The sequence below is a fragment of the Saccopteryx bilineata genome, chromosome 4 (genome assembly GCF_036850765.1).
Source record: "Saccopteryx bilineata isolate mSacBil1 chromosome 4, mSacBil1_pri_phased_curated, whole genome shotgun sequence".
Classification (NCBI taxonomy): Eukaryota; Metazoa; Chordata; class Mammalia; order Chiroptera; family Emballonuridae; genus Saccopteryx; species Saccopteryx bilineata.
In genome coordinates this window covers 205,383,311-205,402,534 of record NC_089493.1, presented here as the reverse complement: position 1 = coordinate 205,402,534, position 19,224 = coordinate 205,383,311, and the positions used below count along the sequence as shown (strand labels likewise).

The following is a 19,224-nucleotide window of genomic DNA, read 5'->3' as shown; positions in this document are numbered from 1 at the left end:
GTTCCACTGACACTGTAGCAGGTAGACATCATCAGACCCTTACCATACAGTTATCAGTATGCAGTCACTTGTGTAGATACTGCCACTGGTCTGCTTGCTGCTTACCCCGCCTGTAACCCTGACCAGAGGGCAGTCTTACAGGCTCTGGACCGCCTGAATGCTGCATACGGGCGACCGCTAGTCCTTGAAAGTGACAATGGAACCATTTCACTGGTTCAATGGTGAGACAATGGGCTCAATAGCTGGGGGTGGACTGGAAGTACCATGTCCCTACCACCCCCTGGCTGCTGGTATCATTGAGCAGTATAATAGACTCTTAAAGCAGGGACTGCGACAGGAGGGGGGCACCAGCTCCCTTACTGGATGGACACGCCACTTATGGACAGTACTCCGGATTTTGAATGAGAGACCTCGACAGGGGGCGGGGGAGCCCAGCTCCAGTGGAGGACCTCCTGCATCGGACAGCTGCTCCCATCCAGTTGCGGATATGCACCAAGGACATTTGGTCAAGGCGGGCTTTGGACATCAGGGCAACATGCTTTTGCCTGCCCCAACAGCCCTCCTTAAAGGCCAACAGCTTCAATGGAGTTGGCCCTGGACTGTACAGCCTCCCCCCCGACGATGCGTGGCCTTGTTGGCACTGTGGGGTGGGGAGTTGGAGGTGGGCCTCCAGTTAACTTCTTGGGCAAAGTGCTCAGGCAGACATTGTGAAGGACATCTTTGCAACTGTAATTATTGTGTAACTTTTGCTGTTGCTGTGGTCTCTGTTTCCTGTCATGTAGATTGTGAAGCAAACAACCCTAAAGGGGTGGAATGTGGGGCAGCTGTGTTAGGCTTGCTCACAGGGATACCGGCTACAAGCACTTTGCCTGATTAGTATTGCGAGTGCATGGCTGTGCCACGTGTGCATGGCCTGTATAAGGCTATGGGTGCTTGCACTCGGGAGAGATGGGGACTGTGGCTGCGTGGACTGCCTGCTTACTGTTAGATTCAGGGAGTACTGGGGCTGCCAAAGAGTATAACTACTGAAGGAACAGTAAGTGCTGATATGGCTCCTGTGAGGCTGGGAACAGAGAAGGTCAAAGACCCTTATCAGAAGTTTAGGTTTGAAATTGCTATGCTGGCCCCTGTTGCTATGCTGTGTGTGACCTCCCTAGCCAATAGCTAAACTGCCACATCTGCTTCTGTACTATGCTTGCTCACTTAGGATATATAAGGGCCTGGCTGTAAGCTCCGGGGCGGCTCCCATTTACAGTTCCTTGTGAGCACGGTGTCTCCGGACATCTCGGGAGTTCACCCCTGCGCAGGTTAAACTGGCCAATAAAGTAACATCTTAACTCCTGAAAGTCTCCGACGTTTGTTCTTGTACCTGGTGGATGCTACACTTACCACTGTGAGAGGCCATTCTGCTGTTTGTTTGCCTGAGAGGCGTTTCCCCTGTCTGTGTGCTTGTCCGCTGTTGTGAGACTTTATTAAATGGAGTGGCCCAGCACTTTCCAGCTCTGCAGTTTCTCTACCGTCTGCCTCAATCCAATGTGAACCTGCCTCTGCAACTGGAATTACAGTATGCACATATATGTACACACACACATGGACACACAAAGCAAAGAAATCATCCATTGAAAAGCAAAGCAATTATATTATACATTTGCAGAGAGCTTTATATTTTGAGAAATCATGAGACTCGTCACTGTACACAACTATCTGGCAGGTGACAAAGCAGTGCATAAGCATAAAATCCCAAGTACATGTTATAGGAAAGAGTTACAAAGCAATTTTCTTATGTATAAATATTTATTGATTGATTTTAGAGAGAGAGGAAGGGAGAGAGAAAGAAACCTTGATTTGTTATTCCACTTATTAATGGAATTCATTGGTTGACTCTTGTATGTGCCCTGACCGGGGTCAAACCTGCAACCTTGGCATATCAGGGCAACGTTCTAACCAAGTGAGCCACCTGGTCAGGGCACAAAGCAATTTCTTAAGTGCCCAAGTAATCTCTCTAGCCTTAGAAGAGCCACAGAATATTAGCACTGTAAGTCATCCAGCTCATTATCTCACTTCACAATTCTTTCAATACAAATCCAGCCTCTATCACCACATTTCCAGTAACAAGGAACTCATTACTTTGTAGAGAAAACCATTTCACGTTTGAATTTCTTTCCAAGATTTTCCTAATACAGAACCAGTATTTTTTTCCTCTGACTTCGACCAAATGGGTCCTAATTTTGCTCTTCATCAGAGCTACAGATAAATTTAGACTTATCCCAAACCATATTCTTCAAATATTTATAGTTTAAGTCAATTTTTTATCTCTCTCATGTGTTCCATCTGGCTCTTTTATTTCTCCCGTTGTTAACTTTTTGACTTTTGATGTAAAAAGTGAGGTAGAAAGGGATGCTGTTTGGGTGACTCTCAAGGTAATCTCTGACTTGTCAGTGTCCCTGTGAATGTGTCCATAACTAGACACAATATTCTAGATATGGCCTGGGCAGTTCAGAGTACAGTGGAACTGTTAGCTCCCTTATTTGGTCACATGCATCATTAACAAAGCAATAATTTAAGGAACCTTTACGAACCATTGTATTACTGTATCTGCCCATTCAAGAAGTCAATATTTTTGAGTAACCACTATGTCAGGTACTGTGCTCAACACTGACTGGTTCTTAATGTTGTTGACTAGAATTTTTTTTTTTTTAAGCAAGAGAGAGTGAGCGAGCAAAAGGAACAAACAGGGACAGACAGGAAGGGAGAGAGATGGAAAGCATCAATTCTTCATTGTGGCACTTTAGTTGTTCATTGATTGCTTTCTCATATGTGAATTGACCAGGGGGCTCCAGCAGAGCGAGTAATCCCTTGCTCAAGCCAGTGACCTTGGGATTCAAGCCAGCAACCATGGGGTTATGTTTATGACCCCATCCTCAAGCTGGATGAGCCTGCACTTAAGCTGGCAACCTCAGGTTTAGAACCTGGGTCCTCAGCATCCCAGGCTGATGCTCTATCCACTGTGCCACCACCTGGTCAGGTCTGACTAGAACTCTTAGGATAGATCTCCCACTTCCTGTACTTCTGCAATTTACTTTTCACTCCTTGATTGTGATTTACATATTTCTTATTAAATTTCATCTGACTGATGGTGGCATCTTTTATCAGTCTGGTAGGGCCTTATAAATTTTTTTTTTACTTTATTGGAGTGACATTGGTTCACAAAGTCGTATAGGTTTCAAGTGTACAGCTCATCAAAACATCATTTGCACACTGAGTCATATGCCCATCGTCACAAGCAAAGTCTCTTTCTATCTCCATTTCCTTTTCCCCCTTTGCCCTCCTCCCTGTACCTCTATCCTCCCTTTCCCTCTGTCTGTCTCTACGTGTCATAAATCTTGACCATAGCATCTAATATGTTCAACTGTTTTTTCTAGCTTTGTTCCAATTACAAACATGATAAAATACTGTCGATGTCTTCATCTAAGTCAGTGCTGGTCAACCTGGTCCCTTCCGCCCCCTAGTGGGCATTCCAGCTTTCATGGTGGGTGGTAGTGGAGCAACCAAAGTATAAATAAAAAGATAGATTTAACCATAGTAAGTTGTTTTATAAAGATTTATTCTGCCAAACTTAGCAAAAATCCGACATAAAGTGCTTGGTAAGTAATTATTATTATATGTTTTAACTTGCTGTAAATCTATCTGCTTTATAAATTTTATAAAGTAAAGTTACTTCCCTACTTTATAAATCACCATTGCAGTGGAACTGGTGGACAGTTAGAAAATTTTACTACTAACAGAGATACAGAAGTGGGAGGTAGGTATAAAAAGGTTGACTACCCCTGACCTAAGTCACTAATAAGTTGAACAGTTAAACGCCCAAGAGAGAGACTTGTCAAAAATCACTAGATACTTTTCTATAAGGCAACTTACCAACTCCTAACAGCAGTATTTAACCAGCTCATTCTTTTTAATATAATTCCAAAGGTATAATGAGTAACTTAACATTCTTTTCTGAAGTCAAGATATATTAAGCTCACAGTATCTTTTTGATCTATCAGCTTAGAAACTTTACTTACAAAAAAAGGTTAGCATGACTTATTTTTAGTAAACTTATTTGTCTTAAAATAATCCCAGCTTTCTTTTCCAGGTTACCATACACATATGATAATAAACATTGCTCACAAAAATTAGAGGATCAGGGAACGTGCAGATACTCCAGTACTTGCAGCCTTTTGTACAGTGCATTTTCACCAATGAAATTAAAGTTGGTTTTGCATCACATTTGCATAATCAAACTACTTTCTTTGACTTGTCGTTTGCTTTTCTGATGTTCTTGTTTAATAAAAAAAAAATCAAATGCTCCTTTTCTTATTGCTTCATATTCATTTTGAAATATCTCCCAATTTTTGTGAGCAGTATAGTATCATATATAACATTCTGGAGTTTTACCCTAAAGTTTACTAAAATTTTTTAATTTTATGCATATAGCCACTTTAAAATTGAGCTCATTCAAGGGCACATTATAAGGATACAGGTATTGATCGACTTACAACCTATGCAACTTACGACCATTCGACTTTACGACCACAATCACTAGCCATGACTGCTCCGCGTCTGGCAGTGCAAGCGTTGCCCAGCTGGGCGTACGACAGTGCGGACCAGCTTCCGGCAGCACTACCATCTCCGCGTGCACCATTTCAACTGTTATCCCAGACTCGGTACAGCAATTTGTGTTTTGTGTCTTGAATATTTTTCATCAAACCCCTCCCAAGATGTCTACCAAGAGGAAATTGTCTCTGTCTTTGACTTTAAGATTTTTATAACATCATTTCATAGTGCTGTACATATAGCCTACTCAACTTACGACCAAATCGTGTTATGACTGGTCTGTTGGAACCAATCGTGGTCATAAGTTGAGCACTAGCTGTATTGTGAAAGCTAGAAGGAAAAATGAGTATTGAGCCTCTTGCACAGTCCTGGTACACTATAAGAGCTCCATTAGTATAAATGTCTGAGGCACCTCATTTATTGACCATCATTATCAAATTCTAATTTTTAAACTCTTCCATCTCTTCCAAGTTATATCTTTCTCTTTAGCCCCACAGCCTTCAGAATCACTGCCCGGAACTACCAGACATCTCCTACACTCAGGCTTAGGAGCTTGACTCTCTCCAGTCATTACTGCAAAGTCTTGGTGTTCCCTTCATTTCTACAGCACCAAGCTGTTCTGTGGAGATAAAATTAGGTCTAAAGAAGCAGTTCTTAGGACAGATTGGCAGTTGCAAAACAGTCACAGAGATCTAAAGTGCAGCATGGGAAATACAGTCAATAATATTGCAGTAACTGTGTATGGTGCCAGATGGGCCCTGGAAATATCCAGGAGATCACATTGTAAAGTATATGCTTGTCTAACCACTGTGCTGTACACCTGAAACTGATATAAGTAATATTAAATGTAAAGTATAATTGAAAAAATAGTAAAAAACCCAACAGAAACAGTTCTTCTCATTTGTTTTTTCTAAAAGGGGAAGTTTTCATCTGGGCAAGCCAAGAAGAGTTCACCAAGTTATCACCTTTGCAAGATGGGGGTTACCGAATAGCCAAAACAATCCTAAGGAAAAAGAATGAAGCTGGGGGCATTACAATACCTGACTTTAAACTATATTATAGGGCCACGATAATCAAAACAGCATGGTATTGGCAGAAAAATAGACACTCAGACCAATGGAACAGAATAGAAAGCCCAGAAATAAAACCACATATATATGGTCAAATAATCTTTGATAAAGGGGCCAACAACACACAATGGAGAAAAGAAAGCCTCTTCAACAAATGGTGTTGGGAAAACTGGAAAGCCACATGCAAAAGAATGAAACTCGACTACAGCCTGTCCTCGTGTACTAAAATTAATTCAAAATGGATCAAAGACCTAAATATAAGACCTGAAACAATAAAGTACATAGAAGAAGACATAGGTACTAAAATCATGGACCTGGGTTTTAAAGAACATTTTATGAACTTGACTCCAATGGCAAGAGAAGTGAAGGCAAAGATAAATGAATGGGACTACATCAGAATAAAAAGTTTTTGCTCAGCAAGAGAAACCGATATCAAAATAAACAGACAGCCAACTAAATGGGAAATGATATTTTCAAACAACAGCTCAGATAAGGGCCTAATATCCAAAATTTACAAAGAACTCATAAAACTCAACAACAAACAAACCAACAATCCAATAAAAAAATGGGAAGAGGACATGAACAGACACTTCTCCCAGGAAGAGATACAAATGGCAAGCAGATATATGAAAAGATGCTCATCTTCTTTAGTTATTAGAGAAATGCAAATCAAAACTACAATGAGATACCACCTCACCCCTGTTAGATTAGCTATTATCAACAAGACAGGTAATAGCAAATGTTGGAGAGGCTGCGGAGAAAAGGGAACTCTCATCCACTGTTGGTGGGACTGTAAAGTAGTACAACCATTATGGAGGAAAGTATGGTGGTTCCTCAAAAAACTGCAAATAGAACTGCCTTATGACTCAGCAATCCCTCTACTGGGTATATACCCCAAAACCTCAGAAACATTGATACGTAAAGACACATGTAGCCCCATGTTCATTGCAGCACTGTTCACAGTGGCCAAGACATGGAAACAACCAAAAAGCCCTTCAATAGAAGACTGGATAAAGAAGATGTGGCACATATACACTGTGGAATACTACTCAGCCATAAGAAATGATGACATCAGATCATTTACAGCAAAATGGTTGGATCTTGATAACATTATACGGAGTGAAATAAGTAAAGCAGAAAAAAACAAGAACTACATGATTCCATACATTGGTGGAACATAAAAACGAGACTAAGAGACATGGACAAGAGTGTGGTGGTTACCAGGGGTGGGGGGAGGGAGGACATGGGAGGGAGGGAGGGAGAGAGTTAGGGGGAGGGGGAGGGGCACAGAGAACTAGATAGAGGGTGGCGGAGGACAATCTGACTTTGGGCGAGGGGTATGCAACATAATTTAATGACAAAATAACCTAGACATGTTTTCTTTGAATATATGTACCCTGATTTATTAATGTCATCCCATTACCATTAATAAAAATTTATTATATATATAAAAAAAGATGGGGGTTAAATGGTGCAGCGATATCTAGCTCTACCTCTCTTTCCCTCCTGTTTTCTTCCCTTCCTTCTGGAAGACCCTGAAGGATTTCTTTGAGCTTTGCAGTATAAAAGAGTTATCATACTTCATGTAATTCCCTTCTTGCAATCAATCTGTGAGGCAGCTATCATCTCCTCCCCACTTCAGAGATAGCAAACAAAGCTAGGAGCAATTGAGAGGTATTCACAGTCAGAGAGATTTTTAACTGTAACTCAAACGCAGGATACTAACTGGAAAGTTGCCTCCATGCCAGATGTTAGAAAAGCATCAACCATATTTCCTATCCAGTCAGATGGTTTCTATAGAATGCTTATTTCTATCAAGATTATACCACCTGTCTTACTTATAGATCTGATAGATCATTCTGCCAGAAGTACTACGTATGTTTCTTTTATAGTCTCACCCAAATGTCTCTAACATTCATTCATTCAAAAATGAATCTGAGTCAGACCAACAACATGCCAGGCATTCTGTATCTACAGAATTGGTACAATAGAGTATGGCTTCTTTAACAAACAAGACTATTCTTCTCAGCCTCTATTTATTCTATTCAATCTGTTCTTGAGTCACTTCTATGTGTGAGCCACTGTGATCGGGGCAGCAGTAGACACAAAAGTGATTTAAGGGATGTTTAGTCCCTGCTTTGAGGGAGGCTTACAAACTAGGAAAGAGAAGACCTAGAAGTAATTCAAGTACAAGACAAACTAAGATGAGTGCCTTCCACAGAAATACAAAGTTGCATAAGGAAAGGTGTCAGAAGGAGTTTCAACTGCGTCTTGCATGTGTAGAATTTTGGTATCTGCAGAGAGAGCAGGATGTGCATGGGGGAGCAGAGGGCGAGAGCAAGAGGATGGAGAAGGAAAGACAGCATGGGCAGGTCCTGTGAATGGTAGCTAGTCTGTCGAGCTGAAGTGTAGGCTGCATGGAGGGTTGGAAGGAGGAATTCATTGGAAAGGCTAGTTGGGTGTCATGCCGTGGAAAGCCTTCAATGCACAGGTGGGTGTTTAAACTTTATTTAAGCCTGGTGTCAGGCATAACTTGATTCAAGTTGTGCTTTGTAAATAGTAATGAGACTGTCGTGGGTAAGGTAAACTGGAGAGGGTGACAGTAGGAGCAATTGCTTAGTGGCAAACTTGTTTTTCAGTCTTCATGTGATACACTTTCGTTTACTGTAGGAGCTCTCTGAGGACCCAGACAATGAAACCCTGCTCTTTGATACTATCTGTATAGTCACCCACTCCCAAATCATGACCTTTAATGGAGAGAAAGGTGGGTCCTAGTTCCCACTCAGTAGAGCTACATCTTGATTTCTTCTGTTTTACTGTTTCCCATGCAATCAACAGAACAGATCAACTGAGCCTTGCCAGTTGAGTAATGACTGGGGCTCACTTTCTCCCCCACTCTCCATAAATTATATCAGGAATGCATGGCCACCACTGAATACTGCCATGGGGAGCCACAACCATATGTCATGTCCTTACCTGGGACCTGTTGGACCCAGTGACTTTTTCTTTTTCGAATCAGAATGGGTTGCTGCTCCTTCCTTGAACTCTCAGATCCACCAGCAGTAGGAAATCTCTGTACTTTTTCCTATTGCTCCAGTGAAACATCTCTAGGTCAAACTCTCCAAACTCTAATACTAGTATAACTTCCTCATATTCCAAGAATTTTCATTTCTGTATTCTTTTAAAAAAATATTTTCTAAGGGCTACTGCTCGCCTCTAATAGATTGGAGGGTGCAGAAGTGTTCATCATCCCTTTCATCTTTTCTAACACAGCGATCAGCGGGGAGTTATAGCTGAATCACATGCCTGGTGGTTCTTCAAAGGAAACATACTAACAACCCCCTTACCTATCCTCCTAGCAGCCTATATATCTAGTGTTACTCCTGCTTACTAAACAGGAAGAATAAGTTCAGGGTAAGTTCCTTCTTGTGTTTCCAGGCAACACAGGCTTTCCACAGTAGTTTCATATATACTAACCAGTTTAGAAATAGAGGGTGAGATTCAGCGAGGGTGAAAAGCTAGAAGCAGAGTTTTTCACTCTACAGAGAACCTTTTAGCCACTAAGCTGAGTGAATTACATAAAAGAAAAATCTTTCATGCATTTAAATAGATAGTTTAGTGAGAAGCTACTGCTCTTTAGATGAAGAGGGTGGTTTTCACATAGTGTTACAAACTGAGTAGCTGGGTTGTGAGATGTGCAGTTCCTTCAATAGATGTGAGGCAAAGTGGGGCTGATTCAAGGCAGAGAAATGGGCGAAATTACCCCTCATTAGGGCTGAAGATGGGGCAAAGGGAGAGGAATGGCTGAACCATAAACCATGTCCCCAGACTGCATATGTGAAATCTTACCACAACCCAAGAGGCTGTGATGCACAGAGAAAGCAGACTGTAAGTGGGATGGTAAAAGGGAAAGGGGACGTTGGAATTTGACATAAAAGAAGGGGTTAGAACCTCATTCCTCTTGCTTTTAACTCTATAGTCCCATGAAGGCTATGAAGGAGGAATGTCTTCCAGCAGCTAATGCCTCTGACTCAAGTGTTCAAGCACAGTCAAAGTCTAAGAGTCTGGAGCACTGGAAGTATCTATGTACTTTATAAAGCAAATTGAAATAAACATTAAAGGCCCTGGCTTCTTGGCTCAGTGGTAGAGGGTCAGCCCAGCATGTGGATGTCCCAGGTTTGATTCTCAGTCAGGGCACACAGAAGTACCCACCTGCTTCTCCATCCCTCCCCCCTCTCGCTTCTCTCTCTCTCTCTCTCCCTCTCCTGCAGCCATGGCTCGACTGGAGCTAGTTGGCCCTGGGTGCTGAGGATGGCTCCACAGCCTCTGCCTCAGGTGCTAAGAAGACCTCGGTTGCTCAGCAATGGAGCAACAGCCCAGATGGATAGACATCATCTCCTAGTGGGCTTGCTGGGTGGATCCTAGTTAGGGTGCATGCAAGAGTCTGTCTCTGCCTCCCCTCCTCTCACTGAATTAAAAAAGAAAAAGAAAAAAATATAACATCTAGACACAAAGACTGTTCTTATTTTTTTTAATTTATTTATTTTAATTTTTTTTTGTTAAAAGCAAAACACGTATCTGTCACATTACTCAATAAGTAGGAACAGATGTTTTCCCCAGCACATGGGTGGAAGGGAAGGAGATGAAAAACTAGTGGCCTTTTTCTTTGAGTCATTTTTTAGTACTTGTAGTAACTGATTTTGACAGTAAAACATTTGACAGTGGAGGTGCCAAACAGGTGACCACTGTGTATGAATTGGCATGAAACAGCTGGAAGAGAGAGCTGTCCATTTAGTTCTACTGTCCGAGGCACAGTCTTTCCATCAAGTCTGGGAAGTGCTTGCAGAGCTAGGAGTTAGGGCTGCTAAACTACATACTTCCAAGAGAACATAAAATGGTGTGGGTGGCTGTTATGCACTGAATGTTTGTGCCCCCCCCCCCAAACCCATATGTTGAAGCCCTACCCCCATTGTGATGGTATTAGGAAGTGGGCCTTTGAGAGGTGATTAGATTTATATTAGATTGTGAGGGCAAAACCCACATAATGGTATTAGTGTCCTTATAAGAAAAGAAAGACAAAAAGCTCCCTGCCCCCCAGTGACACACAATGAGGAGAGGACATAAGAGGACACATAGAAGGTGGCTGTCTGCAAGCTAGGACCCAAGTTCTCTCCTGGAGCCGAATCTGCTGGCACCATGATCTTGAACTTATCAGCCTTCAGAACTGCGAGAAGTAAATGTTCAAGCTGCCCAGCTGATGGTGTGTTATAAGCCACCTGAGCTGACTGAGATGGGGGCCCAACTGTCCTGGGTGCTGTCCCTTCCAGAACTGGACCCAGAATAACATGAGGGACAATGTCAGAGGGCATTGTGGCCACACGCAGTTCTTCATTCTTTCACCCAACATCAACTCGCTCTCTCTGTATAGGTGAATGGACAATAAGAAGAATTCAGTAGTGAAAACTGAAGTGAACGGTAAATGAGGGGGAAAAAAAGTTGTACAAGGGAACCATCTTAAAAGTAGATCTCAAATCCTGGAATAGAAAAAGAGGATTTTTAAGAAAATGATTTCTGCAAGTTTCCTTACCTTTGTTTAAGCGTCCCATCACAGTGAATTCAACATATTTGCTATTGTCCGTTGAAGAGTAGAGGCCAAAGATGGTGGCTGAACTTTTACTCTGCAGCTTGATGGTGGAGATCACGTAGAGCTCGTTCAGGCTGGGGTCAGTCAGGATGGGCCGCAGAGCACTTGGGTTCAGCCTCTGGCTGGCCGACGGGAGAAGGTCAAACACTAGGGAGAGTGGAGAGAAAGGCACAATCAGTGGAAGATTTAACTTTGGGGCAAAAGCCATTTGAGGAGACAACTTGACAGGAAGCTACAGTGGCTGGACTCCCGAACCAAAAGGAATAGAGCACCACACTTATTACTAGGTCATGGCCCCCACTCAAGGAAAGACTAAGTTTGCAAACCCCAAATTGCATGTGGCTGAAGAAGTGGCTTTGAGAATGCCTGCTGGGCAAAGCACTGACGGCTGAGAGTACAGGGGGCAAGGGAGAGCAGCTGAGTCACTGCTTTTCTTAGGTCCCCAGGCAGTGAATTTCAGGGGCCCTTGGGGTTCGCTCTGCACCTCTTGGACCAGTGCCAATTGTTTTGTCCTAGTTGGTGATAAGTGAACTAGGGAATACAGCAGAAAGCATGGCTGTGGTGGGAGATAAAGTGTCAGAAAAACGGTTTGCTCCTTTTGTGAGACCTAAGTGTTCCCTTTTTGCATCTACAGCTCTCTGATATTTGTTAACAAATCCCAATGCAGAAAAAAACAAAACAAAAAAGAAAAACAACGTGGTCTCTATTTCTTGATTATAACCTGACTGATAGAGTTGGTATACAAAAACTAGAATAAGTTGCTTTTGTTCAAGCCAGCAACACTTTCTCTCCAACTTTTTGATATTTAAGAAAGGCATGAGAGAGTACATCTAGAGTTATTTAAAAGGTAATGGCCAAATTTGGGTCTTCCTCACTATGAGTTACTTACGCAAATATTGTTTGAACAAGTCCACAGATGTCTCCTGGATACAACGATTTGGCTACCAAAAGTGTAATAGTATTCATAATTAAAAGTAGCTCTTAAAAATCAGTAAAATAAACATCCTTAAAGAAAAATGGGCAAAAAGCAATTTATAGAAAAAGAGTCACAAAGGCAAAGAATTATATATTTATATATAATTATATATATATATATACAATATATATATATATAAATGTTCACATGCTTAACTAAAAATGAAGGAATTGCTAACTTAAACAATTTTCATTAAATTGCAAAAAGCAAAACAAAACATAGTAATACCAAACTGTTGGTGGAGGGTTCAGGAAAACGGGGACTCATATACCCATGGGTAAGATCTAATTAGTATAGACACTGTGAAGATAGTATATTGAAAACAGTTTAAACAACAGTGTCAAAGGCTCTAAGACACACATGTTTTTTCATTTAATTGAACTTATTGGGGTGACATTGGTTAATAAAAATATACGTTTCAGGTGTACAATTCTATAACACATCATCTGTACACTGTACTGTGTGTTCCGTGACCATTATCCGAAGTCAAGTCTCCTTCCATCACTCTTTATCCTCCCTCTACCCTGTTTCACCTCCTCTACCCAACTTTCCTCTTATAATCACCACACTGTTGTCTGTATGAGTTTTTTTTTTCTTTGCTTAATCCCTTCTTCACCTTTTTCACCCGGCCCCCAACCCCCTTCCCCTCTAACAGATGTCAGTCTGCTCTCTGTATCTATGAGTCTGTTACTCCTTGCTTTGTTAGTTTATTTCGTTCATTAGATTCCACATATAAGTGAAATTATATGGCACTCATCTTCCTCTGACTGGCTTATTTCACTTAGCATAATTTTCTCCAGGTCCACCCATGCACATGCTTTTGATTCAGCAATTCTACTTGCAGGAATTTATCCTAAGGAAATAGTGGATAATATAGTAAATTATTTAAGTACAAAAATATTCACCACCAGTGGTATTCTAGAATTCTGTTATGGAAGGAATTATATAAAAATTCAACGGAAGAGGTGGGACGCCTGAAGCTCTCTTGGCATAGCACGTTATGAAAAGTGTCCCTAGCAGAGAAAAAAGGGCTCGACACAGATTAAGCCATCCTATGTCACTGCAACTGTTCAACAGATTATTACTGATAATATCTACATACTGGGAACAATGAATATTAGTGCCCTGGATGGATATATTTTGGTCCTTCCAAAAAGTATAATACTATCTATTAAAAAAGGTAGTGCGGCTGAACACTTATAGACATGGAAAGTTGTTCATGGTATATTAAATGGTAAAAAGAGATTATAAAAAATATACATATAACCAGATCCCAGTTGAAATATAAATTTGCATAGCAAAAGATTTGAAAGCCAACACAATAAAATCCTAACATGAGTGAATAAGAAAAATAAATAAAAGTTATAAAACAAACAGGCAAAAACCTACTTAAAAATGTCTACTTTTTAAAAAGAAAACTTGTCTTTAGGCTGAATTTGTATTTTTCTTTAATATGCACCAAGGACTTGACACAATAATGAGCTCACTCCTAGGAACACTGGAAAGCAGAAGAGCTACTGCGTCCCTTCTAGCACATCCCACTTTCCCCAAGCACGAAGACTGCCGCCTACTGTACTTCCAAAGAGAAATAGAATTTTTAAATTTCCAGAGAATTGGAAACTTTACATTTCCACCAGCGAGGGCAATAAGTCAATACGTTTAAAAGTTCTATTCAGGACAAGACATCTTCAGAAAAGAGATGTGTGTTGAAAGTGTGGGAACTGCATTCAAAACTAAACTTAATAATCCCTGATTCTTATTTTGGACTGTGATCATTTCCATAATTTAGTTCAAGCTAAATCTGTCCTATTTCAGTCTGTTTGGTTTGTCTAATCCACTGGCTTCTTTCTCAAGAGACAGAGTTGGGATTAGTTGGTGATGAATTTAGAGAGTGTTTTGAAAAGGAAATGAGACACTATCTTTCTTTTAATGTTATTACATTTTAGTAATAGCACCAGGATCTAAGCACAACTTTCCAGTGTCAGAGGTGAAATTACTGCTGTCAATGAGCCCAACACCATGGTATAAAAATTGAACACATACTAATAAGACTAATAATGTTAGCTCAGAGGAAAAAGGAGATAAGCAAATTATCCAACTGAGCTGATAATTGCAAAACTAACTCAAAGAATCTATCAGAAACTTGACTTAGTCAGATAATCTATAGCAACTACAAAAACCAGATAATTTAGGTAGTATAGCCTGATTTCAAGTCTCCAAAAAAACAGGCAGCTCTGTCTAAGGGGAAGTGATATCTATGCCTGTAGCACATCAGAAACTTGTGTGGTCAAGTGTCAAAAATTTATATAACACCAGGCCTTGGCTGGGTGGCTCAGTGGATAAAAGCATCGTGTCAGAACACCAGAGGTTGTGGGTTCCACCCCCATGTCAGGGCACGAATGAGAAGCAATCAATGAGTACACAACTAAATGAAACAACTTAAGAGAAACAATGAATTGATGCTTCTTTCTCTCTCTTCCTTTCTCTCAAATCAATGGGGGGAAAAAAATCAAATAACACATAATACTATACTCATAAATTTGAACCAGCCTAATAATGTCTGCAATAAGAAAACTTTTGAATATTAAAAAGTTTCCTTTCTTACACCAATGGCAACAACAAGCGTAAACAAGTGGGACTACATCAAACTAAAAAGCTTCTGCACAGCAAAGGAAACTATCAACAAAATGAAAAGGCAACTTATTGAATGGGAGAAAAATATTTGCAAATCATATACTGCTAAGAAGTTAACATCTAAAATTTATGAGACTCATGCAAAAAACCCAAACAACTGGATTTTAAAATAGGCAGAAGATCTGAATAGGCATTTTCCAAAGACATACAGATGGTCAATGGGTACATGTGAAGATGTTCAACATCAGTAAACAAATACAAATCAAAACCCCAATGAGCTATCACTTCACACCTGTTAGAAGGGCTAATTAAAAAGATAAACACCAAGAGTTGGTGGAAACGTACAGAAAAAGGATCCCTCCTGTACCAGTGGTGGGAATGTAATTGGTGCAGCCACTGTGGAGAACAGTAGGGATGCTCCTCAAAAATTTAAAAATAGAATTACCATATGATCCAGCAATACCACTTCTGGGTATTTATCAAAAAACAAACACAAAACACTAACTTGAAAAGATATATGCACCCCCATGTTAACTGCAGCATTGTTTACAATAGCTCAGATATGGAAACAACTTAAGTGTCCACAGATGAATAAATGGATATAGAAAATATGGTATATGTGTGTGTGTGTCTCTCTCTCTGTGTGTGTGTGTGTCTCTGTGTGTGTGTGTGTGTGTGTATATATATATATATATATATATATATATATATATATATAAAATGGAATATTATTCAGCCATAAAAGGATGAAATCTTCCCATTTGTGACAACATGGATGGATCCAAAAGGTATTATGCTAAGTGAAACAAGTCTTATGGAACAGATATGTTATTGCCAGAGATCAGGGTTGGGGGTGGGTGAGCAAAATGGGTGAAGGGGACCAAAAGAAAAATACTTTCAGTTATAAAATAAATACTGTAAGTCATGGAGATGTAATGTATAGCATGATGACTATAGTTAATAATGAAAGTTATTTGAAAAGTTGCGGCCCTGGCGGATGTCTCAGTGGTAGAGTGTTGGCCTGGCATGTGGATGTCTGTGGTTCAATTCCAGGTCAGGGCACACAGGAGAAACGACGATCTATTTCACTACCTCCCTCTCCCCTCTCTCTTTTCTCCTCCCGCAGCCATGGCTCCATTGGTTCTAGCAAGTTGGGCCTGGGGCTGAGTATGGCTCCTTGTAGGCTATGGCCCTTGATGGACAGAGCATCTTGGCAGGGTAGGGGGCTTGCTGGGTGGATCCCAGTCTGGTTGTATGTGGAAATCTGTCTGTCTCCCTTCCTCTCACTTAAAAAAAATTTTTTTTAAGTTGCAAAGAGAGTAGATCTCAAAAATTCTCAGCACAAGAAAAAATTTTTGTAATTATGTATGGTGATAGATATTAATTGGACTTATTGTACATCTGAAACTATTCAATAATATAACATTACATGTCAATTATACTTCAATTAAAAAAAACTTTCTCTGGCCCTGGCCGGTTGGCTCAGCGGTAGAGAGTCGGCCTGGCGTGCAGGGGACCCAGGTTCGATTCCCGGCCAGGGCACACAGGAGAAGCGCCCATCTGCTTCTCCACCCCCTCCCCTCCTTCCTCTCTGTCTCTCTCTTCCCCTCCTGCAGCCAAGGCTCTATTGGAGCAAAGATGACCCGGGTGCTGGGAATGGCTCCTTGGCCTCTGCCCCTGGTGCTAGAGTGGCTCTGGTCTCGGCAGACTGTCGCCCCCGGAAGGGGCAGAGCATCGCCCCCTGGTGGGCAGAGCATCACCCCTGGTGGGCGTGCCGGGTGGATCCCAGTCCGGCGCATGCGGGAGTCTGTCTCTCCCCGTTTCCAGCTTCAGAAAAACACACACACACACAAAACAAACAAACAAACAAAAACTTTCTCTTACCTTTCTAGAAGCAAGGTCACAATAAATAAATATTATTGACTATAGCATTTCAAATATATCAATGCAAACTAAAAGTGGTAAAGTACCCCCTGAAACGATAATTCTGGTTGCCTGGTCTGGAATCAAAGTGAGTTATTTGGTGAAGTTTAATTGGGCAATTACTGCAGTGAATTTGAGAATGCCCTCACAGACTTTCTTTATCCTGGTTTACTGAGGAATAACTTACTTCAAGTTGTGTCTCCCAGCTTTATTTCCTTGGTAATAAATCAACACGGGCACCAATTTCAAACAGATGGTCAGCAAGATATTTTTTTGCTTAAATAATTTCTTCCTTTTGGCCTTTACAAAAATTTCTGTTTAGCTTAAGTGCTTTCTGCCTAATCGTTTTTACCCCATCTCACAAAGGATTTGAGGTTTATCCAGGTGTTTTTTCAATTACTGTATTTATTCATTTTTTACTTCTTCATAGAGAAAGACTGATTTCTCAACCCTTCCTGTTCTGTTTATCTCAGGAATCAAGGGATTCCCTAAGGAGGTTTTGGGGTCCAAGCAAAGTTAAGAGCAGAAAAAGGTGAGTGGCTGGGCAGATAGAATAATGCGGCGCCATTCCCGGCTTGTGGGTCCCAGGCTGTCTGGGTGAACACCGCTCCCGCCACCTGGAAGGATTTATGAGGCAAAGGGAAGAGGAGCGGGCCAGCCGGACCGAGACGCGGGGAGCAGAACCGGGTTTCGTCTTACTCCCGTCTAGGGCCGTGTGGGGGTCAGCTTTGAAGTGAACTCGCATCTTTACACAGACTGAAAAAATTCTCCAAGTGTTGTTTAAGGAATTGGTTTCATCGCTGGGTAGTGGAGTCTCAGAAATTCTAGACTCCATGCACAGCTTTCAATCACAGAATGCTTTGACTCGGGTCCCGGAGCCCCCCCAGAACAGAGACGTGCTTAGCGACGCCCCAAGGGGGAAGCCGCGGAGAGCGGGACGGCGGACTCCGCGAGGGAAGGGCCTGGGGCCGGTGGTCCCTGGCGCGACCCGAGCCCACTTACCCTGAGGGGCCTGGGCGCCAGCCCCCGGCCACGGCTGCAGGGCCAGGTGCAGCAGGAGGAAGGCGGCTCCGCGCGGGGCCAGCATGTTGGCTCTTCCTGCTCCCTGGGGCGCCGGGCGCTGTGTCTGGCTGGACCCCCGAGCGGGCGGCACAAGTGGAGGCGCGCGCTCTGGGCTGGTACGGGACCCGCGTCCCGGGCTGCCGTCGGGGCCGGTGCCTGCTTCCCGCGCTCCGCGGGGTGGTGTGCTTGCGGCTGGGCTGAGCGGCCGCGGCCCCGGGGCTTTATGGCCCAGCGGGTCCTGGAGGAGGAGGGCCGAGGCGGGGGCGGCCCCCTTGGCTGGGATTCCATTTTGCTGGGAGGAGTGGGGATGGCCGGAGTGTGAAGCGTGGGGGGCGGACACGTAAGAGCCCTGGACCTCGCGGTCCTCGGGTGGGCGTGGAGGCAGCCTCGACGGCGAGGGTGTTTGGCGGAGTGGGGGGAGGGGCTGAGAGGATGGGCAGCAGAGAGCTGGTGAGAGGCCCACACGATGGAGTTGGAGGAGAAAGAAGAAAGGGGCGAAAGGGGGAGGAAGAAAGTGACACTGACCCGCTAGCGTTAGGCATCATCAGTCCTCCCTCCCCCTACTCCTGTTTTAGAAGAACTTTTGGACAGGCTTTTGGGACCTGCTCTGAATAAATTTGGAAGGCTCTAGACTAACTGGTTTCTTTCATTTCTTCAAGCTTTTCTTGAATACCTCAAATGTGGAATATTTTTCCCATCAAGTTTTGAGACCTGAACAGTGAACATTTGAGAGTTTTTGCATTTTTAATGGAAATAGAACACATCTGAAGGAATCCATCTGACGGAACCGTTTATAGGATAGTGGTGCTTTATGGAGAATTTACTTTCAATTCATTTCTGTCTCCCTACTTCCATTCTACCCTTTCAGAAGATGCCCTGTGACAGTTTAAAAGCTCAGGAGTAGGACCTGAAAGAGAGGGACAGAGCATAAGGAATTAGTCTTCCTCCTGGGCAAAGCCCCCTAAAAATAAGGGGGATTAACTAGAAAAATGTCAGCACAAGGGGAAACTTTCCCTCTGAAACAAAATAGACTAATGGAGAAGATCCAGAAAAGTATTACTATCCATCTTTATATCTCAAAGAATTTCTTTCCAAGTTTAAGAAGCAGTCTGCCACCAGCTGGAAGATGAACTACTCATCAGCTTATTTCCAAACTCTGCTAGAATAACCCCTCACCAATTAGTGTTCTCCTTACAGCTAATGACCTGGAGATTTACGAGTTATCCATCAAAGCTCTTTTTCATTCGAGGTCTGATATGATTCTAATCCAGGCTTCATTTAATACCTCGTCACACTAAAGTCACTGTATGGAATGAGAC

General features: G+C 42.3%; 1 protein-coding gene across 1 annotated transcript in view; it reads right to left on the bottom strand.

Annotated features, from left to right (window-relative positions):
• The window catches only part of THBS4 (thrombospondin 4), an 88,007-nt gene extending 69,843 nt beyond the window's left edge, over positions 1-18,164 (bottom strand). The window contains exons 1-2 of the mRNA XM_066273659.1: positions 17,846-18,164; positions 11,254-11,457 (exon numbers count right to left, since the gene is read on the bottom strand). Coding sequence (XP_066129756.1) covers positions 11,254-11,457; positions 17,846-17,930 — 289 coding nt within the window. The 5' untranslated portion in view covers positions 17,931-18,164. The remainder of the gene's footprint in view (positions 1-11,253; positions 11,458-17,845) is intronic.
• Positions 18,165-19,224: the final 1,060 nt, after the last annotated feature.